Below are 26,277 nucleotides of genomic sequence, written 5' to 3'. Positions count from 1 at the left end.
CAGAGGGCTGGGATTACAGACTAATTCCAGAGCAGTCTATCCTGACCATTGGGTGAGGAGCACTGCTGGACTGCGGGAGCACCTCTGAGCACTGCTGGAGTAGTGAGAGGCCAGTTCGGCAAAGGCTCCGTGAACAGCAGTGTTTCTCAGTGACTCACCCCTGTCTGGGAAGCAGAACTGACTGACCGTATTCCAGTACGAACGCTACCATGCACAGCAGCAACTGTTTAATAGTGCGTAAACACAGACCAGTCTGCCACTCAAAGCTACACTCTGGAGCAACAGCAGGCAGTAATTACTGCAGTAATCACATCAAAGTAATTAAATCTAAAGTCTGAATACCAACACGCTACTGCTGAAGCATGGAGTCATTCTTGCCCCGTACAGTTATTATGCTTTACTTGATGCTGAAAATCCCGCATCCACACAGACCCATTACTTAGAAGAGTAAGATCATTAGTCATCATAGCCAAGATTTACTACATGACAACTAGAGTGCTGTCCTAAATCCAGCCACACAATTATAAAAAATCGGTATTACTATTAAGCCATTTCCACATTTAGTATTTTTTTTTTCAAGTTTATGAAGAGTAGAGAACAGTTCTAAAGCAATTCATGAAGTGTGTTAGAGAGAATTACGCAGAGGGACGCTGGCTGGCTTGTTCAGCTATCCCATTGTCACAGAACTCTCCCATTACACTAAATCATTGTTTTTCCACTAATTGTTGTCACAAGAGCTGGTCCAAGCTACTATTAGAAGCAAATAACTCTTTAAAACTGGGTGGAGGAAATCAGCACCAGAATACCGCACATTAATCTCTTCCACATCAGCCACTCGAGCACTGTGGTGGCAGGCCCCAGTTTGCAAGGCAGAAGACTCAGAACAAGAGAAGAACCACGCGTGACGGATAGGGCTCAGAGACCAAGCAAAGTTTAAACTGAACAAGATCAGTTCCATTTTCAAAATTACCCGACTCCGGTAGAGATCGAAAACAAGCACCATGTGCTCTGAATTATGCTTCCAATATTTCTGCATTCTCAATTTGGGAATTTATGCTAATAAGAAACAGAGTAAATACTTTTCTGAAGCACGTTTGTCATATAATCAGGACAGCTCTACCCTACGTACTCCTTCCAGCGTGGTAAAGATTTCCACCGACCTATTTTGAAGCAACAGATCAAGGTCAATGTTATTTTACAGGTTGTTCCAAAAGCTTTACAAACTCTCAGCAAAAAACCCCACCTCATAATACAATACCAAGCAGCATAACTGTTACAACATTACACCACCTCTGCTCAAATCTTCCAGGAACGTACTGTGGTCGTTGTTAAGAAAAGCGCCCAAACTGAGGACGCTTTCCTTCACAGCTCTGCTTCCAACTCACCTTATGACAAGTCGAAACGCTTTCTGACTCAATAATAACTTCTGTAGTGACATCACACTGTTCAGCAGTCATGATGGTTTTATTGTATAGTTAATAAATAGAACACAAATGACAAGGGAAACAGCTTTTATTCCAGCAACTGCTCAACAGTAGCAAGAAAAATGAGGAAAAGGGAGCACAGAATTTATCTGTATTTACTAATGCTTTCCTTGAGCTTACTTTGCAGACAGAGTTCCTCTTTCTCCTTGTCTTCAAACATCAAAATATTTCCAATTTGTGAGAATTTTAGGATAGATTAAGTCCTAAGTATAAATTATCTCCCAGTTTAAAAAGATGATGTAAAGTGCTCCTATCAGGATTTGTTCAGCTCAATGAATGATTTTTTATTTAGGCATTTTAAAAAACAGTACTTTGTTGCGCAAACATGATAATCAGATAAATAATATTTCAAACATCAGTACAAACTTCATTTACAAAACCTTTTCAGAATTCTTCTGAAAAAGGGGTCTTCAGCTGACAAAAATAAATTCTATTAATTACCCTGAAAACCAGACAGGTATAACCAGGATCCAGTCACTGGATAATATCTTTCCCATGGTAAGATTTAGTTCCTTTTTCCCTTTCACATTCACCCATGAAAACACATATATTGCTAAGTAAACATGTGGCTAAATAGATGCATATTAAAAAAGTGTTTTAAAGGATCTGTCAGGAATTTCAGCTCTGTCTTTTTAATCATGGAAACAGGTACATGGATTCAGAGTTTTAACAAAACGCACACACGAAGGATATCACTTCCGGAAGCGTTTAAATAGTGGATGGATGTGTTTATTTGCAGATGCCTTGCTCCGTGAAGAGTGGTATTCCATGTAAACTGTATCATCTGCTCCTGACATGGAGCTCATTGTGCCTGTACGACGTGACACCTGCAAGTACGGAAAGAAAAACATGTGATTAGTGTGTGATCAAATAGATCAGCTCTAACCCACTGATGCCCACTGGCTACTGGGCAGCACTGTTCGTTTAGTGGTCTTCATGCCAAAAAGCCTTCCAAGTTTTTTTTTCCTTAAGAACATCTACAAAGGAAGTCACTGTCTGCCACTCACTGTAAGTATACAAACGTATTTAAGGTTTAATACAGAAAGATACCTTAGAGTGGGAATTCCTAACGCATTTCAGCACAATGCCATTTAGCTAAAAATTAAGCCTAAAAAATTGATTACCATATTGTAACTTGATTTCAACTTATGTATCAATAAATGTTTCAGGCTATTTGTTTTTCTTGTATCTGTTGCTGAAAACATCAAACTCCCACCTACAATCATAGTACTTCTCTTGAAAATGAATGAAAGTGGCCCTTGTGCTTCTGCCCTCTGGCCGTGAGGAAACCAGGGCATGATCCAAGGACTGCCACCACAAAAGAGTACGTGCTGTGACACGCATGTATCTTAAAAACGTCTGAAAATATTTTCATTGCTTGTGACTTAGATTTACTTCAACATCTGTAACAATAGACCTGTCATCTTCTCCCTCAAATATGATGGAGAAGGATATGAATTCCATGTCTAACTTCTTTCTAGTGCCCAACAAGCAAATTACTCAAATAGCTATACAGCTTAAAAAAATAAATCTGTTCTCCAATGTTTGACAAAGAATCTAGTGCATCAATGATGGCATCATATTTAGAATTCAAATCGAATGGTCCAGTTCTGTGAGATTTGTGGTCATCCTTTTCCAAGCATTCTTCATTACCTGAGCTGATTTTGAGCCATATTCTCCAGCGACCACTTCCTCCTCAGCATCCAGGTCAGAAGCTTGCAGGACTTTCTGGAGAAGCTGCTGCTGTTCTTCTTTGGATGAAAATGAAAGTTCTTCTTCTTCCATGCCTGCAAGCTTTGTTATTACCTAAGAAGCCGAGCACAGTACAAGGTGAGGGCTCCTCCTCCTCCTCCGTGTTAGCTATTCAAAACCAAGACAAGGATTTCTGATTCCATATCCTGTTGGAACTGCCTTCAACTTATAACAATGCTCTGAACAGCTTAACACTACGGATAGCACAGATACATATAAAACCTTGCTGAATGGTGTACACATACACACACACATCCTTTGTTCTAATCTAGCTGGAAATACAAAATACGAACCTCTGGGCAGAAGATGTCAGCCAAACGCTGTCCATATCAGCTGACAAAGAGCCTGACCAAGGCACATAGAGCTCAGATGCATATTCAACTTACTGCATGGTCAGCTTCATGCTGTGGGCTCTAGATTTGGCTAGTTTAAGAACTAGTATTTATATTTAACAAAAATAACCCACTAGCTTTCCAGACACTGAGAATTTTAGCAATAAACAGTGAAGAACATGGGAAAAACACCCCTTGAAGAATATGGGAAAAGCACCCCTAACAAACTGAGATGTATGATCAGCTGTTGAGAGACAGTGCAGCAACCTGCAGCAAAGCACCAGCAGCAAAGCGAAAGGCCTCTTTCAACATCTGCGTACTTGGATACAAGATGGTCTGGTGGTTGTGCACTTCCTAGTAACTCGTTTGATAACCATGGATGCAGGGCACGTGCCATCTACTGGCGATACAGTGCCATACACTCCATTAGCTGAAAAACCTTCTCTTCTGAAGAACTGAAAAGCTCTCCAGCTCCGGTTACAAACCCTTACAATAGGCAGCTTGCTTTATTAGAGGTATCCTGAACATTTCACAAGAATTGTTCCTGCAGTTAAACGCATTCTGGTAAACACGTGTTTACACATGAGAATCTCTGTTTTCTCACTGTTTTCAACTTGAAGCAGTTTTGAGAAAGACATTCTAATTCAGCCATTTCCCTTGGTTATGTAGTGTTTCCCCTCCTCGTCTTCCCTTTTCAGCTAATCTCGAGTCGATACAATTTGAAACTAATCACCGCAGTAGCCTGGGCTGGATCTGATCACAGAGACAAAACCATAAATACAGCTTAAGGCAAAACAGACCCATATTACATGCACAGTACACTTCTTGAAAAACAGGGTAGCGAAACACCGGAGCGAGCCATCAGTGCTGTGCGCTGTTGTCTGGCAATTTCTGATTTGAAAATGGATGTCTTTGTGAGAAATGTCCTGGCTTTAAGAATCCCTTCAGGGAAGCAACCTGTCCTACATGGCTAAAGGAACATTATGGTCTCCCTTCTTTCTAATTTAAAAGGGCATGTGCTACGATAATCTCAAAAATACAGAAAAAGGAGTCAAGAAAAACAATTTTAAATTGCCTTAGCCTGCTTCCAGATGTGGTTGCAGAACACTGCTAACGTGACTCAAAGAACAGAAAGAATTCCCACTGCATCATCATTTTTTCAAGCTGTTCAAAAGATGCCAAGTCTGAAGTTATCCCCAATTCTCTGACATAGTGAGTTCTTCTGCTATTGGTTTAAAATTTAATATATCCTACATTCAGCCTCCAAATAGAAACACAATGCAGTAAATAACAAAGCGATGGGTAGCTAACAAAAAAACCCTGCTAGCAGTAAACGCCAAGCAGTAAATAGTGATGACAAGGCTCCTATTTAAGAAGCAAAGACAAAATATGTCATTTAGCAAAAAAATATTATTCCAGTCCTCTTTCTGATGAAAGGCAGAGAATAGAGGTATTGAGAGATGGCGAGAATAAAGTACGTCCTAGGAAAAAAAGTGAAAAGTTACCCTTTTAAAGGAATAATGAATTTTCAGTGATTTAGGAACAAAAATGCAAAGGAGAGGACATCAGTACTGAAATAATTACCTAAAGATGAGGTCGAGTCTCTGTATTTGGAAGAATAAGAAGGCAAACATCTGCTGGGAATGACATACATGATCCTGGCTTGGAATGAAGAAACAATGAAATGAGCAAGGAGCTCCTGGACCAACTGAAAATGAAGAAGTTAGCCTATAGAGGGTGGAAGCGGAGACAGATAGCCTGGGAGGAATACAGAGAAGCTGTACGAGTGACCAGGGATCAAGTGAGGAAGGCTAAAGCCCTGAAGGAATTGAATTTGGCAAGGGATATAAAAAGCAATAAGAAATGCTTCTATAGGTATGTAGGGGACAAAAGGAAGTCCAAAGAGAATGTAGGCCCCCTCCGGAAGGATACTGGTGCTCTGGTTACCCGGGACATAGAGAAGGCTGAGGTACTCAATGAATTTTTTGCTTCTGTCTTCACTGATAAAGCCTCTTGCCTTACCACCCAAGCTGTGGAAAGAACTAGCAGGGACTGTGAGGATGAACCACCGCCCACTGTACTTGAAGAGCAGGTTCGGGAACATCTGAGGAACTTGAAGGTGCACAAGTCCATGGGACCTGATGAGATCCATCCGCAGGTCCTGAAGGAACTGGCGGATGAAGTTGCCAAGCCACTGGCCATTGTATTTGAGAAGTCGTGGCGGTCTGGTGAGGTCCCCGATGACTGGAAGAGAGAGAACATAACCCCCATATTTAAAAAGGGGAACAAGGAGGACCCGGGCAACTACAGGCCGGTCAGCCTCACCTCTGTGCCTGGCAAGGTCATGGAGCAGATTCTCCTGGGAACCATGCTAAGGCACATGGAGAGCAAGGAGGTGGTGGGTGACAGCCAACATGGCTTCACCAAAGGCAGATCGTGCCTGACCAACTTGGTGGCCTTTTACGATGGGGTGACAGCATCGGTGGACAAGGGTCGACCAACGGATGTCATCTACCTGGACTTGTGCAAAGCTTTTGACACTGTCCCGCACGACATTCTTCTCTCTAAACTAGAGAGGCATGGGTTTGATGGATGGACCACTCGGTGGATAAGGAATTGGCTCAATGGCTGCACTCAGAGAGTAGTGGTCAACGGCTCGATGTCCGAGTGGAGACCGGTCACGAGTGGCGTCCCTCAGGGGTCCATGTTGGGCCCGGCCCTCTGGTGACGTGGACAGAGGCATGGAGTGCACCCTCAGCAAGTTCGCTGATGACACCAAGCTGTGTGGTGCCGTCGACACGCTGGAAGGGAGGGATGCCATCCAGAGGGACCTCAACAGGCTGGAGAGGTGGGCCCGTACCAACCTCATGAAGTTTAACCAGGCCAAGTGCAAGGTCCTACATCTGGGCCGTGGCAATCCCAGGCACAAATACAGACTGGGCGGAGAATGGATCGAGAGCAGCCCTGAGGAGAAGGACTTGGGAGTACTGGTGGACGAGAAGCTCAATATGAGCCGGCAATGTGCTCTTGCGGCCCAGAAGGCCAACCGCGTCCTGGGCTGCATCAAGAGGAGCGTGGCCAGCAGGTCGAGGGAGGTGATTCTCCCCCTCTACTCTGCCCTCGTGAGACCTCACTTGGAGTATTGCGTCCAGTTCTGGAGTCCCCAACATAAGAAGGACATGGACCAGTTGGAGAGGGTCCAGAGGAGGGCCATGAAGATGATAAGAGGGCTGGAGCACCTTTCCTGTGAGGACAGGCTGAAAGAGTTGGGGCTGTTCAGCCTGGAGAAGAGGAGGCTCCGGGGTGACCTTATAGCGGTCTTCCAGTACCTCAAGGGGGCCTACAAGAAAGATGGGGAGAGGCTGTTCAGGAGGGCCAGTTGTGATAGGACAAGGGGTAATGGTTTTAAAATAGAGGGAGGTAGATTCAGGTTGGATATTAGGAAAAAATTTTTTACCATGAGAGTTGTAGAACACTGGAACAGGTTGCCCAGAGAGGTGGTGGATGCTCCATCCCTGGAGACTTTCAAGGCCCGGTTGGATGAGGCCCTGAGCAACCTGATCTAGTTGGAGATATCCCTGTTCCTTGCAGGGGGGTTGGACTAGATGACCTTTGAAGGTCCCTTCCAGCCCTAATGATTCTATGATTCTATGATTATAAACACAATAGATGGTTTCTTGAAAGTTTCTTCCAGCCCTATTATTCTTTGATGCCAGCTATGACTAAAGCTTGAAGTTTGGCAAACAGAAGAAAATAGATATTCTAACATTTTGTTCTTAAACTGCAAATAAAGGACATTCCAGTACTGGTCAGCTAAAATGTTGCTCCAGAACCTCAGCTGCCACTCGCACTGCTTTTTTTTCCATATTACACCAAAGCTCTTAGGACTTGGTCTTCCTTGCAAAATAAAATCGCTCTATTTTAACCTCTTCCTTCATTCTAAATTCCAAGGCATTCAAATATAAGTAAAGGGATTTCTCTAATCTTCTTGGCTATAGCCACAAAGATGCCTTTGCTGTAATTAGTTGCAGCTTGGTACTAATGTACAATTTTTCTAAAATGCATCCACTGCAAAGCAAAACAAGGTTTTCACCTGTAAAGAAGACAGTGACATGTCTGTTTTCGGTGTAAGGACCGAAAGGCTCCCTTTAACGGGCCACTGATAAGAGCAATTATTTACTTCAGCATAGCCGCAGCTCAGAGAAGTTTTACCCACAGGGATGCCCCGTGCCGCACACACGCCTCCCAAGGAAAAGTTCTGAAATAGCTCGGCTGAAGTGCAACCCAGAGGAGGCTGCTTGCCCTTGCACCTCGTGCAAACCGTGCATGATTCTGTCAACGCCATAAGCTTGAGCTTGTTCCCTAACAGCAGGAACGGGAGCCGCCTCTTCTCAGCAGCGTTTCTTATTGGGAAGGCTTCTAATCAGAGCAGTAAACTCCAGTTTTGCAAAGGAACAGCTCACCTAAAAGCAAAAGCTATCATGACACTCTGTTGCCTTTAACAACTAAACAGATGAGCATATGGGGCAGCCCACAGTAAAAGAAAAATGAGATACACCATGAAATCTATAAAATAGAGGAGCTTTGGTGGAATGAGATTTTATATTTGGAAGAAGATGACATACAGAGATACATAATTAACTGAAGCACAAGGGGTGATCAATTTTCAAGTATATCTGGAGAACGAGACAACATTAAGTGCTTTATAAAAGAGAAACTTCTGACTTTCAAGTCATGGCTCTGTTACATTGTCAACACTGAAAATGTTCTCTATTTTAAGGAGTATGTTTTAGTTGCAGGTAGGAAGATTTCTACTCTGCAGTAAAATTCTTTTCCTGCAGTAAACTCTGTCATTTCTTAATCAATTAACATTCAGGGCAGAGATTTTGGTGACATACTTCATTCTGTGCAGAGAAAAATTACAAGAGGAAGGTCAAACTGTTGGTGGAGGCTAAGGAAGCACAGTCTGAAGACCTCCATTAGCCAGAACAGCTTCTGCTGACACAGACCCACCGTATCAACATACCTGCATCCTGGCTGATTTTCTGTACCACTATGGGCTTTGGACAGCATCGTGGAAACGGTGCACAAGATTAGTGTGTGGACAAAGATCCCTGAAAGGTATTTGTTTTGGAATGGTTGCTAGACACTTCAGACACTTAACTTCATGATTCCCAGAGTCAGATGTATGAATGTAGGATGGATGAATCCTGCCCGTTGTACACTGTCTTTAGCCACAAGGACAAAGGTTTTCTCTCCATAGTGAAATACTGGTCTGAGACTGGAGTTATTTCGAAATTCTTTGTGACTTGTGATGTTCTGGAAGTTGTCTGAATTGCTGCTGGCCATTAGGACATGAACACGTACCAACAATGCTTTACGCACAAACAGTTCGATAACGTATTACAGGAGGCCTGCACGGATGGACAACTGAAGATCAGGAATATAAACCAACTATGCAGGTGAAGTTCTGCATCACTCCCCAGCGAGCGCTCGGTTTGAAGTCACAATACTTACCTTTCTAGAAGCTGTACTAAGCTACTTGTATCTACCCTCACAGTAATACCGATGATAAAACAATACGGGAACAGTTCTTGCTTGCGAGCAAAACCTTCATTAAGACATTCCACAACTGGAATTCTCAAGTATTTGACCTAATACTAACATGAAAGAATATGAAAGTTATATTCTTAGGCCACAACTGTAATAAACAGAAGGGGCAAGTTACCTTGAAGCTATAACCTTGATCTACAAGAAACCGTTGTCGTTTCGTTGAATATGCCATTTCCTGAGTGTCTTGGGATACAAGAGAATAAAAAAAGGCGTTGTATTCCTCTGCAACCATGCCTAGAAGACAAAGACACTGAGTGACTAGTTCGATTTGGAACACTGCAACCAAGAACAAAAAAGGACTGAAAACTGAAAACAGGTGTTTAAGTAGTTGTCTCTCCACAAAAACAATCTGCAAAGTTTAGTGGCAACCCGACCTTACATTAACTGATTAACAAAGTACACAGCATGGAAATTCCTACTCTTGTTCTTACTAACTTGAGAATGGGTGAAAAGGGAAGAGATGGAAAAGGAAATATGGACTAGCACAATTACACCGGTGCTGAAAGAACCTGCTGCTTTCTTATGCTAGGCAAGGTGAAAGACAAAATTATTTTTAAGCCTATTATGTAAAGAAGTAAAAAGTCAAGAGCAAGGACTGCAACACATGTCAAAGACGTTTAATAGAAAAAGACAAAGGAAAAGTTTTGTCAATGCCAACCACTGTTTGCAGTGTTTTTGCATTAAAAAAGGCAAGACAAAGACACTTAGCTAAGAATTCATAGGGCTATTTGAAGCCCAGAATACATCAGGCTACATATTTTTTTTTTTTTAAATTTACAGCCCCAAAGGCCTATTACTCAAAGATCTCTTCTAAAACCCAAGGTTTCACTACGACTTTGTTAATTCACTAATATGGGTCTTGTATGCATTTTCAAATAAAGACTCATCTGTGTCAAGCACAAACTGCACATGAAATAAGTGTATGCAGATCTTTAGTGCAAGTAGAAAGTGTTTTAAGAATAATTTTTCTAAACAAAAAGTTTCTTGGTTATGTTTTGCATAAACACAACCAGTTGGAAACCAAATCCAGTTTTTAAAAGAAAGTAATCTGCGGTATCAAAAATGTGCTTTCTAGACACTTGCTTTTTAGAATAATACTATGGGTTTTTCCCATGTTGAGGAAATTATCAAGGAAGGAAGAAGTGAACGCACCACCAAAGAACAAGAAGTTCATTATCCTTCAGCTTTTTTTGTCCTTTGGAAGTTTTGCCAACACAAAGCTCTAGACCCAGAAAATGCTTCACCTTCACTCACTCGTATAGAGGCATATATTCTCTTGGACTGAAACATAATCCGAGGACACTATAAAGAAGTGTCATTAACACCCAGTTTCTCTGCAGTTCTACGACACTATGATCCAAGGCCCAGAGCCCAACAACTACCTCACTTACCTTTCTTCGCTCTCAGCACTCGTCCCAGTCTTTGAGCCTCCTGTCTTCGAGATCCACCATGGGACGAGATCTGAATCAGAACATTGGCTTCCGGCAGGTCGAAGGATGTGTCACCGACCTGGAACAGAGACGCAGCCTCTGAGCAGTATCCTACTTCCACGTACCATAAACAAAGACTCAGTGCAAAGTACACCTCTGTGAGCTGCGATACAAGGATGTCCAACGCACAACATGCACGTGTAACTCACTCTTAAACAAAGTGCACGCTGAAAATGGGTACAATGCCACACTGAATGTCCTCACTCACCTTGGAGATGAAAATCGTGTTGATTTTCGGATTGTGCTTGAAGTTTTGTAGAATTTGCATTCTTTCTCCTTGTGCAGTAGGGCCGTATATGTAGGGTCTGAAAAGAACAGAACACACGCAAATTAAGTCAATTCAAGATTTCTCCATCATTTCTTCTGAGGTACTAAAATACCATGGCAGGGAGCACAGTACACGTTTGAATTGATATGAAAACAAAACAGATTTTGGTACAGCTTACAGTTTACTTTTAGCTTGTTTGGCTCTACGGCAGCTACCCAGTTGCCTGTGGAACCCTTCGCAGCAACCCAGTCTGCCAGAAATAAATTCTGACAGTTACAAATGTTTTGCAATTACGTGCACCAATGAAGCTGTAGATGAACAGACTGAATACATTTGTTAAGGGTACATGAAAGGCTGAAGGCAGCTGTTAAAATAGGAGTTTTTTTCCCCTCAAATCTACTGAGTTAGCACATTGACAGCTGCAACCTCTGCTTCCTATTCAACGCTTCAAAACCCAGGCTTCTCTATCAATGGCATGCTGAGTGTCACAAGCTGGCTGTTGGATGTCATTCTGGGAAAATTATTTCTGATTTTCAAGCTAAACTCTTGCCCCTCCTAATACCTTCTGGACTTACTGAAATAAGAACAAGGTCCCAAACATTCCATGGCCACAAGCAGCTCACAGTGGCGTTTCACCTATGGTTTTCTAACACTTGACAATGCATCACCTGCAACGTTTAACATCTCAGTCCAGAAGGTTCAGGCAAACTCTCAGTCACTCACAGACTTCATGAGTGACTTGGGCTACTAAGAATTTTCCAAGATTCTCTCTAGAGTCTGGCTGTTTCCCTCCTACCTAAGCAGAGTTTAAAAAAAGAAAAAGCTAGAAATGGCAAAGTCCACATAAAAAATGAGAAGCATGCAGGAGTGCATAGCCACTGCTTTTTCATCTGCTGCACTACTTCTCCAAATGCTCATTAAAAAGCACCTCCAAACAACAGCAATCAAGTTCCACAGTTTCTATTTGTTCACACTTCCATGCAGTACTTCTAACACAAGGAACCAACCGCGAATGTTTCGTTTAACTTGCACATACATGGGTGGCAGCTGAGCGCAAACATGCAGTGCACAGCACTAAGGTTTTCTGTTCTCACCAACTAATCCCTGTGTGTTGGCTTGTCTTGCTTTCTTCACCGCAAACTTTATTCTAGTTTTTCTTTTACCAAACAATCCTAGTCACCTGTAATCTAATTCTTTATTTAGTGTATTTAACCAGATTTTTAGAAACACACAGCTAAAAAAAAAGAGAATAGCAAATGAGTCAACTCTGAAACAGTACCGTTACTATTCGATTTTCCTCACTGCAAAAAGACATTTGAGGGATTTGCAAAGATGGATCCCTTGCCCGCTAATTGACATAACTGCCAAACCCACAGAGGCATAGTCCTTCAGAAACAGTGATTTAAACACATAAATAACACCAGTAAAAAACAGTCTGCACATGAGCTATGCAACACTGGATGATAGACTCATGACAGAGTAAAAGCTAGCCAATCAAATTTAAATTCTGTAGCCTGAAAAATTATAGCCAAAATAATTCCTGTCATGTGCATGGTCTTTTCCTGCCAGTACCAAGGGAAAGGGGGAATAAGGGAGGAGCTGGCCGAGACAGCCAAGTGATGGCCATCTCTCCCTCCATTCTCCCCATCCCACCCATTCCACGTGCTTGACCCAGGTCGTGAGAAGCACAGTGGGAACTGTCCTGGTGGGCCAGCACCGGCCGGGCAGACGGCCTCAGCCACTATCACCATACCCACGGGGCTGCCCTCTCCTCCTTTCACGTGGAATTCCTGCCCCACTCAAACCAACAGCTCCCTTTGTTTCAGCATGCTCATAGCAAACTATGATAGAAAATTCTCTGGTTAAAATAAAGACTCCCTCACCTTTATCCAGCACTGCAAGCCTCCCTTCTTTCTAACGCTGACAGTCGTATAACCTGGAGCTCCATACATAACGTGAGGAACAGAGAACTCACTCAAGAATATGAAAAGCAAACACCTAAATATTTCTTTAACTGGTTTTCCCACCACGCTTCTACAGCATATACCCCACTTAACAACTGCTGTGCTTCCTTGCAAGCACCCCCTCCCAGCATCGCCTTTGCTAAAGGCTTTTTCTGTCGTGCACTGAACGCTGCTCCTGACATTCCAGAGGCATCATTACAGCTAATCTCTGTCCAGACAGATTAAAGTAAATGATGAAAGAGACCACGGGTGTTGGAATTCACCCAGCACCATTAGCTCTGCTTACTATTTGATGCCACAGAAAGCCAGCACAACGTGGTTGCTAAATTACAGTCAAAAGTGATCATGAATTTTGTAAAGTGTAAGGCTTGTTTGTGGTTTTGCTAAGCGGTGTTGAAATTCCTAGACGTGAAATCATACGCAGCCGAAATGCCCCACAGCTTCCAGCAAGCAAGGCGTTATCTGGGCTTGTCAAAGAGAGGATGAGGACAGCTTCTATGCTTGTTTTCCCCAATAACTGCTCTATGCCTGATCCTGGCAAACACTCTCCCCGAACCCTACAAACACACTGATGTTAACCTCTAGTTGAACTCCATTTGTATCACCTTCTGTAACTACGCTCATTTTAGAGTCATTTAGGGTTGCTGAGGAGCTCACGGGAGCAATACACTTTTGTTTATGAAACGATTATAGTAGTTCTAGGCAATGCACAGATCTCCAAAAAGTTTGTCTTAGATTTTCAGACAAGGTTAAGAACATCTGAGAACCTGAAGTGGAAGGCCCCAGGTCCCAAACGGTCTGGAAAGATCCAGACAGTGTTTATTTGAAAACTTTTGTCTCAGCGAGACAGAGGAAGCTACCGTCCGTTAAAGAAATAGTTCCAGTGATATTTTTAAAAGCCCTTCATTTTTCCACTGGCTTTTAGTTATAAAAAAAATGGATGGAGAAATACCTAACAGCCTTTCACAGAAATCTTGGATGAAAACTCCTCTGAGGCAAGCGCTAAACAGAGATTCTTTTCAAACACTTCTACACCAAAATAATGTTGCAGTGCCAATAAAATCCATCCCAAAAAATATCCTCCTGAGCTCCCTTCTTATATAGGAGGACTGGTGTTAAATCAAAGTATTACACAAGAAATATCTGAAGTCTACTGAAAGCTGCGAGATTACAAAGCAATTTTCAAGGAAGGGGAAAAACAACGGTGCTGTCGTTGGCTGTGAACACTTACTTCCCAAGTCTGATTGCGTACTCCTTCAGTGCAAACACATTGTCAGCAAATACGATGATTTTATCATTTCGTCGCTCGTGAAACTTAATCAGGAACTGGCAGGCTCTGAATTTATTTGGGTTCATGGTGTACAGCAGGATCCGTTTCTTTGTTTTGATGGCTACGTATTCTCTATAGAATTCAGGTGACATTGGGCACCACACCTAGGATTAAAAAACATACACACAAATGTAACTCTCTGTTACTTATTTATTTTATTCCCATGGGAACTGAAAAGATATTGGGGAGATAATGATGCGTTATAACTTTCTGTTGAGTGCAGGCCACAAAATTTAACACTGTAATTTCTGTACTGAAATGAAAGCTACCGGTTGGTGTACTCTACAGCACTGCCAAACTCTGTTTAACTACATTAATATTCTGGCCTCCCAAAATGCTCTGGCAGTGAGATCCATGACAGAAATGGGCAGTAGGATTGGAACATGACTGGAAGATATTTTCTTTATGTTTCACACTTAATAACGTTACTGAATGCTACTACTTTTTACAGAGCAATAATTAAGGGAACAAACTGTATAATCACCCTGTCACAGCGGTCAAAACTTTTTCCATAAAAATTAATTTTCATTCATACTCTGAAAGCTCAGAGATACATTCAGTCTTCATTATAGAACAAATTTACCAACCTTTGTTTCATACACCTGCAAAACAGTGACCTTCATTTAACAACTATTTGAGCCTACAACTTTCAAAACACTAGGGTTGATTAGGAGTTTTCAGCAGGTTTCCCTACGCAATTATTTTGTTATGTAAATACATACCATAGTACTGCAAAAGTCTAGGCTTACTGAGGTATTTTTTCTACTGTAGTATGAAAACAGAAGAAACAATGAAGTTTAAAAGTTTATGCCAATGAAATAGCATCATTTTATGCTGTAGAAAGTGTCATCTATAGTGCATGTGATTTAGAAGACATTCATCCTGCCTTACATGGGTTATTCCCCCACGTCTGTTGCACAGTCCAAACTAACAGAATACTGTAAAGAAAAGCCTCTTTCGTAACCATTGTTCAGCTAAGGAAGCTATGTGACAATTTACAGGAGTTTATTTAAGCAATCTGAATTGTTCTGTACTGTTAAGAACTACTTTTTTGTTTCAAAACATTTTTTCCAGTGAGTTAAACGCTAGTTGAGGCTTTTTCATCCCTTGGCTACATTAACAATGAATTTATGCACTGAATAGGCACAACTGGTTTTGTATGCTGTCTATACGAAAGATTTAAAATTCTTAAATCAGAAGAGAATATTTCAAAGTGAAAATGAGATATGAATACTGAACATTTGATTGCAGTAAAACAATGGATCTATTGCTCAATGCCTCTAACTACATGGCAAACTGAACAGATTTTGATTTATATTTGCACTATCTTCTGGATTTGGAAATGGATAAAATCTACTTCTCACCCCAATGATCTGTTTATTTTTACATTTTGCAAGATGTGCACTACAAGCCAAAAACTTAGTACGGTGCTGAAAAAGAGATTATTTGCAAACTACAAAAATCTGAAAATAAAGAACAGGCTTGTTCTCTTTTTTCAAACTTCTTTTAACTTTTTTAACTGTGCTGCTTGCTCTCTTCCAGAGCAGTGGAACAGTAGTGCCTGCAATGACCATGCCTTATCAGGCAGCAGCACTGCCCTCTCTTGCCACCTGGAAAGAACCGCACTTGAAAGAGCAAACCAGATCTCTTGGCTGTGGGGAATAATGCAAGTTGATTAAAGATGCTGCTTCTCAACAACATGCCAAGAAAATCCAAAAAATTCACAATGCAGTTGTGCATGTATTAGACTTGTTATTCACCAGTCCCATCGAACGTTATTTCAAAACTTGGCCTAAAGAATACAACCTTGCAGAATTTTCCCATAATTCAGAACAAAGGTGGCCCATGCTTCACTTTTCAATGTCTAAAGGGTGGTTCACAGACTGAGAAGAATTATGCTCCCAAGGCAAAATTAATCAAAGTGCCTAAGCAGTCAAATTTGATTTTTCAGACTCGTTACTCTCCCTTCAACTTATTTATTTTCTAGATGCTCTTCACTTGCATTCTATTACTTAAAAAATAGTTGCGGGTTTTTCTCCTTCTACAGCTTCCAGTTTGCACAAAGTTCAGAAGAAGAACAGTTGACCTGCATCCGTGTCTTTTATTCCAGTACCAGAGCTAGGAAGAAGTGCATGAAACTAGCAAGATAGGTTTAAAAAATTAAAAAAAAAAAACCAACAACAAAAATTAAAACAAAAACCCCCACAAACAATGAAAAAAAAAAAAAAAAGGCAAGCAAAAAACTCCCAGGAAAAACCCAAGAGACAGTAAAGTTATGAAACTCCACCACAGCACGCTGTAGCTGCTAAAACTTTACTTCTATTCAACGGGAGTCTGGACAAGTTCATGAAAAAGAGCCCCACTGACAGTTACACAGAAACCACGTGGAGCTTATAAACGACTGAGGGCTTGGAGAAGTATCAGGAGAAGTAAAAGATATGCTTTCCTTATTTTTATACTCTTTCCTAAGTATCTTCCTTGACAATTATCAGAGACAATATTTCAAGCTGGACCGTTAGTCTGACCCAGAAAGGTTACTTTAATGTTCTAATGTGCCTGTGTGAAAGGCTTCCACTTCTCTGACACCAAAATTTTTATCTCATCTATATGCTGAAAAGAACAGAGGTCACACCATTCTATTGGAAAAAATAGTTAGATCCAGTCCTATTTTTTCAATTTTCACCCTCATGCATCCAGGCTTGAAATAAGCAGAAGTTTTCTTATGTTTTTTAAACTTTCTACTATCCTTTGTTTTAAGAGAGTTACACAAATTTTCCTCAAACCACTACGGATTACCAGTGGAAGTCTCTAAAAAGCGCCTTCCAGCACACCACTGATGTCATGCTCATCATAACATCATGTTCCACCACCACAGAGAACTGAGCTTAAGATACAAAGTCAGACAACACAAACGTCAGCTGCATGGAACCAGGTCTACAATACTACAACCACTGTCCATGTTCCCAAGCGCTGACTTGGAGACACCTGATCAGGCGCCACAATCCCCACAAAGAGAAAGAGTGCTGAAGTCACTCTGAAGAACAAGCGGCAACTGGATTTGCCACAGGTTCATACTGACCAGTGACCGCCCTGTCAAAGCTACAAAGTCAATGAAACGTTCTAAGGGCAACTGTTTTTCCCAGTTAAGTACTTACAACTTTAAACATCTTCCTTAAAAAACCAAAAGTTACAAGCATACTAAATATATACTAGTAGTATCAAAAAGCAGAACATCACCTCAGCACACTGGACTTTAGCAATGTAGCCACTGTTCTGCAGCTCCATCCAGTTGGCTTCATAGAGCTTTGGTCCGATCAGGAAGTTCAGGTCAACAATTTTATCATCTTCTCTGACCAGGGTAGCAGTCAGCCCCAGCTTACAATGAGCTTGTACAATAGTGAGCACACGTCTGAACATTTTTGCTAAGAAATGCAAGACAAATTCTCCATTTACTTTCCTGAATGGATTTAGAAGACAAATACTGTAACTTAAAAAAACACTTTTATCAACTCCTGAGCACAAAGCAAGCCCAGTGTTGGGAAACTACACCCCATTTCACACACACTTCTAACAAATCTGTGTTAGAGCAAAACTTCACACTGATTGCAGCTTTAGTTTACGTCTTCAGGGTACTCTGAAAATCCCAGTAAACCTTCTGGCAGCTTTATTCTTTCCTGAGTAAAAATGAATATACTCCGAGGTTACACGGCTTGTTTTAGGTCATACAGTATTTCGCAGAAAGAGCTATGACACAAGGACTCTTGGCTGACTACCGCATCCAGCACTTCTAGTATATGGCAGAATTATTCATCTTTAGTGTTGCTAGAAATCACAGAGGAGATTCTATACCTTAATTTTTATGAAATCAAGAAAGAACAAAAGTGAAAGAACAGTGGCAGCAACATATTACTTTGCTAAAATGGCAATTTATCATCAAAGTCTACTTTTGAAATCCGTAATTTCTGTAGACACCAAATTATATTCAAATGAACTCATGAGAACAAAGCAGAGCAGCTAACAGAATCCTGGGTGGTATTTTTAGCCAGGATTATTCCACAGATGCTTTAATACTACATTATTGCTTTCCAACAGTACAGATCTCAATTACATAGTAATTTCAAATACAACATTTCTGGACAGCAATCACCACGGTTACTCATATTTTATTGGGTAGAAATAGATATTAAAAGCTGGCCTACAGTGCCACTACATCTCAAAAGAAAAGAAGGCAGATGAGTTCCTCTCCTGTTCAAATTTGTCTACAGCAAAATTATACAAATGTAATTCAGGTTATCTTAAGAGCACTCTATCAACCTACGCAGAAGGCGGTGGCACTTGTATTTTATACTGCCGTTACAGAAAACTCAGTGCCTAATTTGAAGGGTTTCAGAAAACTAATGGTCAGCTAAACTCTGTAGTATCAGCAAAAAAAAAAAAAGGAAAAATCAAGCAGAACAAGGCAGCTTACTTGTCTCAAAACCCTAAGCCATGGGTTTACTCACTGTATTAATCATGAGAAAGACAGCAAAAACCCATCACATCTAAAGAGAAGAGTAACATTAACAGTGTATGTAACGTGAAAGGTTTTCACACCATTTCCTTACCAGGGATAGTATGTACTTCATCAAGTATCATCAGGCCCCACTCTTGACTTTTAAGCCACTCCATTACTCTTTCTGCTTCCCAGGACCTTTTTGTCGTGTGTCCCAACATGGAGTATGTGCTGATAGCAACAGAACAGCCGATGGGCTTGTCTTTGGCATCGGAAGTGAACCGACATATCTGACTGTCGTCGATGGTGGACCACATCTTGAACTGGGCTTTCCACTGCTCCACAGACACTGCAGAGTTACCAAGGACCAGACACCGCTTGCGGACAGTACACGCGGCTGTCACTCCAACTAGAGACTTGCCAGCACCTGCGGTGGAAGGAGAGTGATGTTCATTAGTCACTTCGCAGATATCACTGGAGTAGGAGGGAAAAACAAAAAAGAGAAAATGAAACAATGTAAGGGCAAATTCTTCACTGTTTCTTTGCTGTAACAGTCTTTAAGAAATGCAGTATTCACGTCTAAAAAACAGCTGGTTTGTTTTCCAGACATCTATTTTCTCAAGAAAATGATCGTAAACAATGGTTTTGCCAGTTACAAGCAATCATTTTAACGCTTTCTTAATTTCAAAAGCAGGTTAAATTCCCAGTGGCTACAGAAAGCTTCCCCTACAGGTGATCTATTCCACTGTCCCGTCAGCTACATTCATTCCCCCACATAGCAAGTCCTTAAATCTTTCCATTCCTCCTTCACACTTGTTCCAGCACCCCTTACAAACTCTCTCAGGCCCTCATCGTACCTCTCATATGTCCCCTCCACCCCCAATACCAAGGGCACTGGTGTGCAGTCTCCTGTTCTCTCCCTTTTCCATTGCTTCTCATAGGCTGTCTGAGTCTGCACATTCCTCACTTCTTTCTCAAACTCCCCTGCCCAGAACTTGTCTGCGCAAGCTCTTTTCTTCCTTGCACCTCCCTTCATGCCGTATTTCTATTCCCAGTTCCCCCTAGTTTCTCTGTTCCCAGCCAAAGGATAAATGATTCCAACGCCAACAGCTTTACGTCTCACTCGAAGATCATCAGAGCTGACTTAGAGGGAAGAGTGAAAGCATAAATGTTAACCTGAAGCTACCACGACCACAAATCGGTTCTTCAGTCACTACAGGGATACTGACCGCACTGTTAAGCAGACACCAACAGCTCTATCAGCCGGGGCCCCCTCACCACAGCCGTGCCACCCACTCACCAAGAACCAACAGGGCTCTGCCTACTGGTACCCAGAACAGTCCCTACTACTGTCTGAAATCTAAGCAGCTGTCAAATTTGGAAGTTGCTTTACTACAGGCAAATAAAGAACAAAACTCCCAAAGGACAAAACCCCTAAAAATCAACCCAGCAACTTACCACATGGCAAGACAATAACACCAGATCTGGCTCGTCCATTTCCAAACATCTTCCTTAGGCTTTTCTCTTGATAGGGCCTGAGGACAGCTGTAGGTTTCAGATCTATATTAATATCGGGATTCACGGAATCATTTCTGAAATCATATTCTGCCAGCAAGGGGTACTCCAAATGGATACAACGCTTCTGAAGTTCTTCAATCATCTCCTGAGGAGGAAACAAAGCCTGAGATGGTAAATTCTGCACATCTGAATTATTCTTTTTTTTCCCCTCAACAACCAGATTATATAGTACTATGTGAAGTTACATTTATCTTTTATACTTATGAAGCCTGCAAGAGTTAAACTTTATTCCAAAAACCACTCCCACCCCCGCCAACCATTTTAAGTAAGTCGATATTAGAGATGGCTCTTCAGACAGATTGAAGAACACGATGCATTGTTTATCTGCCGGTGACTAAACTACACCCTGAAGTCCTTCAACAAAGAAGTCTGTAACAGCCAGAAAAGGTTCTGTGTATTACACAGAAGGACCTACCAAAACTGCACAGTTGTTATCTGGAAAATCTCCACACCCTGCTGCAGTTATTCCACCACAATGACAGGTTGATTCAATCACCAAGAGGTTGTTGGCTTGGTTTGGGTTTTTTAAAATAAACAAAACAGCTACTAAGTTATCTTTTTTAAAAAATTCTGTTTCCCCAGTGAGGCATCATTAGAATCATCAAGTCCAAAAACAACTTGAGAAATTTTACAAAAGCTCTCTGATGGTCAAGACAGGACTGTGCTCCAACTTCCAGCTACCCTTCTCAAGCTACAAAATCAGAACCATCAAGAGTTCCTTCCGCAAATATGAATCACAAATCAAAAACAGAAAAAAACCCCACACATTAAAAAAAAGCAGGGAGAAAAAAAAAAGCTCTGAAACCAACAGCAGATTTGCCCTCCACTGAATTCTTGCCTGTCTTGCACAAAGCAACACTAAGCTGCACATGACGGGGAACCTCCCTTAGACTCTGGAGCCCTTCTCTAACCTGTGAGCACTCTGCCTTGTGGGCAGGGAAGCAACAATACCCAGTCTGCCTCCCATTCTATGGAAGAGGAAGATCCCAAGATTTCAGAAGGCAAAGTCAATGACTTCCAGTGATCTTCCCCATCAAACAAAGCCACAGTACTTTCCAATGAACATGCAAGCTTATTGTAAAGTCCTGGACACATTTCCCAAAGTTACAAACGCAGAGACTAAAATACTCATACCTGCTTGACTTCAAAAGATACTGTTTGTGTTTCTTCCTCCTCCTCTTCATCTTTGTCCATCTGTTCATAAAACTCAAACAAGTCAGCTGGGACATCTGGCTTATTCTGAGAATCTGTTCCCTGTGATGTTGACGGACCAAGGCCACCCTCACTGGATTTGGAAATCTGAAACAGATGGACAGGAATTTTCACCAGGGGTTTCGTTAGAGACACACACACCCGCCTGCCTCATGCCGCCCCCCAAGTCTGGGCTCGTTATGGAGGCACGGATCATTGCTGACAGAACTGAAGGCAACTGCTGATATGACAAACAAACAATAACCACTCCAAACTACAACAGTTTCTCTAAAGTTAATTCACCATATTAAAACATGCCCAAACCTACTGCTGATTTACTCGTGAATGTCTCCGTAATGAGCTCCGTTTCTTCACCCTCAGCATTTCTCAGGCGACAGTCTTTAATAACGTGGTCTTGCAGAAGCTGCTGAATAACATCAGGGTGGGTACTTTCCACAAAATACCTAAAATTAAAGAACAAAGAAAAACATTTTTATGAACTAATCAACTGAATAACTTACGGGAGAAATAGCATGGATGCTTAAATCTGTAGCTATCCCAGACGCACTCACAAGTATCCCATCCTGGGGGTGGTAATTTAAAAAAAAAAAAATTACGGCAATAAAAAATTTTAAAAGATGCCTCATATCAAAAGCATCATCTACGTTGCAGTTATCTGTTGCTCAAATGATCTTTCTCTCAAATGACATGGGTGGGAAAATTCCAGCAGAACTGCCTAGAGAGAACACTCACATACATGTCTTATTTGTGACGCGTGACACAGGTAAATCTTTTTTGAGACTGAATTGAGATGAGTCTGTGAACACACTGGATATAGTGTTCTGAAGTCCTGCCCACAGGACTAAAACAGCCCAAAAGACAAAAACTCAAAACCTCCAAAACACAAATCACCTAAAAATTTAAATTAGTGGATCCTGAAATCGTTTGTGTCCCTGGAGATTCATCAATAACGACGCTGGTTGAAGACCACACTTAAAATGTGAGCCACGAAAGACTTAAGTCTGAACTGGCATGGAAGAAATCTTTTTCTTCAGAAACATCTAGGAAGAGGACAAAAACCTACTGGTGATACTAGCAAGAATTTTACCCAAAGCAGCAGGTTCAAAAAAGCAGCAGCACACAGAAAGCATTAGATTATAGCTCCAGGGCTTATTTATGGCTGCCAGACAACAGAGAACTTTGCAAAAATAAATAAAAAGAGAACGAGAAAACACAGGCAAGGTGCAGACACAGGCTTCAGACTTCTGCTGTCTCCTTCCCATCCCTCTCCTTACTGCAGAATGACAGGTTTAGATAAAATGGGTCAGCTCTAAACTAGCTGATTTCTCAAGGTCCCTCTTGACATCACATTCTGTGTTTAAGACATATCAGAAGCAACCCAGGTACAAGCAGATCTCACACAAGCACACATTCCCTGCCAGTGGATTTGCTCAGCCATCCTGAATAACAGATTACAAATCAGAACACAGGAGGCTGAAGGACAGCTGTAGAAAACCTGTCTAACCAGGCTCACGTAAATCAGAAAGGAATAAATGAAACAGTTATCTGAAAACCTTGAGGATATATTGCAAGTTCAAGCAATAAACAAGCTAGAATATCAAATTCGCAACCTACTGTTAAAAATGTAATAATAACGAGTACCAGCTCAGAACAGACTCACTGAATTCACCAACTAATGTATTAAATAAAAGTATTTTATTTACAACAACTGAAAAAGCGATCTTGCATCGAGAGATGCTACACTCGGCTGGGAGCTGTAAGACTCAACAGCTACTGAGACCACTCGTTCATGCCCAGCTGTGCATTTGGAGGACTTCCTCTGCCACACTAGTTAAGGAAGAAGCCACTTACCTGTTATGTTTCAGCACCAGCTTCACCTTCCCGTAGCTGACAGTACACAGCTACAAAGGAACAAGAGCAGTTGTTAGGAACACGCGAAAGAGCGATTGATTCTACGTTTGGGACTCAATGCTGCAATGCGGGTCTTTGTGAGGAAGCATGGTACTTGCAACGTTGTTATGCTTCTGGAACAAACCTGAAAAGGTATTTTCAGAGAATGCACGCATCATCTCACGCCAGAGATCACTCACAGATGTTCAGTTTTTATATTCAATTTCTGCCTGCTACCAAGACTGCAAGAACATACTTGCAGGATAAAGTAGGCTGTGTTTTACAGCACCCAGCTACTCCAGACTGCTTCCCACACTCAGTCACCTTCCAGAGCACATCTGAGGAAACTTTCTCATGTACAACTCCTACCGGCTAAAAGCGTGCACGCAGATGCTTCGGTACACTTTTCTTTTATTATTATTATTATTTTTTTTTTTTTTTTAAAAAGACCATAAACCAGCCCGGATATATTGTGAAAATAGCATGCGTGCAGCAATGTACGATAGAAAAAGACAAAAAATAAGATAAAGCCTCTGTTCTCTTGAAACAGGACAGAACAGAATAAGATGGTAAAACGAATGAATGATTAAACAAATAAATTAAGCAGCGGCAGCAGGAAAAGCTTTCACTAGTAGCAGCAGATATATTTCCAATGCCAATAAAACAATCTTACCTTGATAAACTGAATTATTCCATCTGGGACACCAGTCTTGCTCAGTTTTTGCAAATACTCTGTGATGTCGCTGGTTTGTAAGCCAACGCTCACAGCAGCGTACAGCGAGTACGCAGTCAGCTTGTACTCATGAATGTGGGTCGGTCTGCAGACAGGCTCAGCAATGGCAACCAAGAAATCCTGTGCGTATTTGTAAACTGGAGAAAAGGCTTCCAGAAAAATATGGCCATCAGGAGCCTATAGAGGCAAAAAGAAATGCTGAAGGCACAACAGTGTTAGCTGATAACAAGAAGGAATTTCCTATAAAGCAGACATCATGATATAGAGACAGTCCACTCTTCAGGTAGTAATGCATCACAGGGTTTCAAAAAAAGCATCTGCCCTAACGACAAAGCTATAAGAAAAGGAAGAAAGGAGACACAGAAACATAACAACTTTTGACGTCTGAAAAGGTCCAGACATTCATTTGTCCAAGTCCCTTCCATGGCACTAAGAAAAAACCACACCTGGATTGATTAAGCTTTTCCAGACTGACATCTTGGGGTATTTTCTTCTTTTCTAATGCTAAACAAGTTGCTTGAGCAGAGGCAAGCTTCCAGCCCTGTTCCCCTGAAACAAAACTCCTCACTCATTTTAGACAGAATAAGCAGAGAGAGAGATAGCACTCGTGTGTCACAGCATTTGGTAACAGCCGCTCTGCAGACGCTCGCAGGGCGACCACTGCTTCTCCATACACTTGAGCTCCGGCTGTGTCTTGGAGAGGTGCCCTGGCCACCCTTTCAGGGCAAAGAAAACAAACAGCACCAGCTACAGACGACGAGACCAGCCTGTCTCAAGGCTGTTTCATTCCAACATACAAACCCTGTTGCTGCGTCGCTGCCACAACAGATCCCGCTTGTGTCCGCAGTCAACGCGGTCACTCCCACAGCCGTTTTACGTCCCTCCTGCAAGCACCGGGTCAGGGCGCCGGGTCAGGGCACCGGCGCTCCCCTGCCCCGGCCCGTCAACGCGCACCCACAGCGACGGGTGCCCGGGGAGAGGGGCCCTGCGAGCAGATCGCCGGGATGGGGGCACTGCACCCGGGCCTCCCGAGGGGCTCCCGCACTCCGGCGCCATCCCGGGCGGCCTCACGCCGCTCGCAGCCGACCGTCCGCCCCGGGCGCTGCGGGCACCGCGCTCGCCCGCCCCGCCAGGACCGGCCCACCCGCAGGAGCGGGCTCCCTCCGCCCGCGCACGAACCCCTTTTCCCTCGGCGTCCCCATCTGGCTCCGGGGAGCGGCGCTGCCTCTGCGGGACGGGCTGCGGCACAGTCTCCGCTTCTTTACGGCGGGAAAACCCCACGAGCAAACGCGTCCCTGTCGGTTTCCCCCGCACAGCTCCTCACCCACACGGGGCGGCCAGGCGGCAGCCAGGCCGACCCCCCGGCGCGCCTCACTCCGTGACCAACCGCCGTTACCGGGAACCTGTAACGCTACGGGAGGCGTGGGCGCCTCCCCCGTCCCGCCCCGCCGCGGGAGCGACCCCCGGGGCGCGGCGCGGCCGCACCTACCACCCAGAGGGGCCGCGAGGAGTGGTCGGCCTTCAGCGGCATCTGCAGCCGGTAGTCCTTCGCCCCGTACTCGTCCACTTTGGTGCCGCTGTCCTCCACCTGCTTCCCCGCCGCCGACGGCACCGCCTCCTGCGACTCCTTGCCGGGAGCTTCGTCTTCATCATCTTCGTCGTCATCGTAATGGCGCTTCTTGGACTTCTTCTTCTCTGGGAGCAAAGCCGGAGCTGTGAGGAGGCGGTACGGCCGCCGCGCGGGCCCGCGGCCCCCCACAGAGGCCCCGCCCGCCCCGCTCCCCCCGACCCCGCGCCGTCGGGGCGCCCGGCGCCGCGCACCCCGCCGCCGGCAGCTCACCCCGCTCCTTCCTGCCCATGGCCGCCGCGCCCGCCCGCTCGCCGCACGGCTGCGCCCGGCCGGCGCGTCACTTCCGCCGCGCGGGAGGGGACGAGGCACCGAGCGGCAGCCACGCCGGCCGCCATCGATTTTCTGTTCCCGGGGCCGCCCCCGCCGAGGGGAGAAGCGCGGGCGGGCGAGAGCGCACGGCCTCGGGTACCGCGGGCAACGCGCGCCGAGAGCGCCACGTACCAGCGGGCGAAGGCATCGAAATTGGGGTTTAAAAAAAAGTAAATTACAAATACAGGCTCCCGCAAAGC

The 26,277-nt window shown here is 43.3% G+C and overlaps 1 protein-coding gene across 4 annotated transcripts; it reads right to left on the bottom strand.

Moving 5' to 3' along the window:
- Window positions 1-2,133: 2,133 nt before the first annotated feature.
- On the bottom strand, window positions 2,134-26,009 carry ERCC3 (ERCC excision repair 3, TFIIH core complex helicase subunit). Of its 4 annotated transcripts, none has more exons than XM_086615338.1 (15): window positions 25,979-26,009; window positions 25,628-25,833; window positions 24,079-24,315; window positions 23,367-23,416; window positions 21,823-21,958; window positions 21,438-21,602; window positions 20,184-20,388; window positions 18,838-19,152; window positions 17,471-17,655; window positions 14,135-14,337; window positions 10,880-10,976; window positions 10,573-10,690; window positions 9,297-9,415; window positions 3,138-3,290; window positions 2,134-2,311 (listed from the first exon to the last, which is right to left on the bottom strand). In XM_086615338.1, the coding sequence occupies exons 1-15, from the start codon at window positions 25,995-25,997 to the stop codon at window positions 2,177-2,179; spliced, it is 2,343 nt and encodes a 780-aa protein (XP_086471464.1). In that variant the 5' UTR covers window positions 25,998-26,009; the 3' UTR covers window positions 2,134-2,176. The 4 variants fall into 4 exon arrangements, with proteins under 4 accessions (XP_086471464.1, XP_086471465.1, XP_086471467.1 ...); XM_086615339.1 differs by having other exon boundaries at window positions 25,628-25,831; window positions 25,968-25,997; XM_086615340.1 differs by lacking the exons at window positions 2,134-2,311; window positions 3,138-3,290 and adding an exon at window positions 7,233-8,031.
- Between the last annotated feature and the right edge of the window lie 268 nt (window positions 26,010-26,277).

The sequence above is a fragment of the Tauraco erythrolophus genome, chromosome 8 (assembly GCF_009769465.1).
Source record: "Tauraco erythrolophus isolate bTauEry1 chromosome 8, bTauEry1.pri, whole genome shotgun sequence".
Taxonomy (NCBI): Eukaryota; Metazoa; Chordata; class Aves; order Musophagiformes; family Musophagidae; genus Tauraco; species Tauraco erythrolophus.
Note: the sequence above shows the minus strand (reverse complement) of the source record. Positions and strands in the feature narration are given on the sequence as shown.

Bases quoted from the DNA above. Each gene is read 5' to 3' on its own strand.
- ERCC3 (XM_086615339.1), bottom strand. From the start codon at position 25,997: ATGGGCAGGAAGGAGCGGGGTGAGCTGCCG. The intron at 24,316-25,627 runs GTAGGTGCGGCC...TTGCCTCTATAG, and splicing joins CCTCGCGGCCCCTCTGGGTG to GCTCCTGATGGCCATATTTT. The intron at 21,959-23,366 runs GTAAGTGGCTTC...CTTTAATTTTAG, and splicing joins CTGGTGCTGAAACATAACAG to GTATTTTGTGGAAAGTACCC.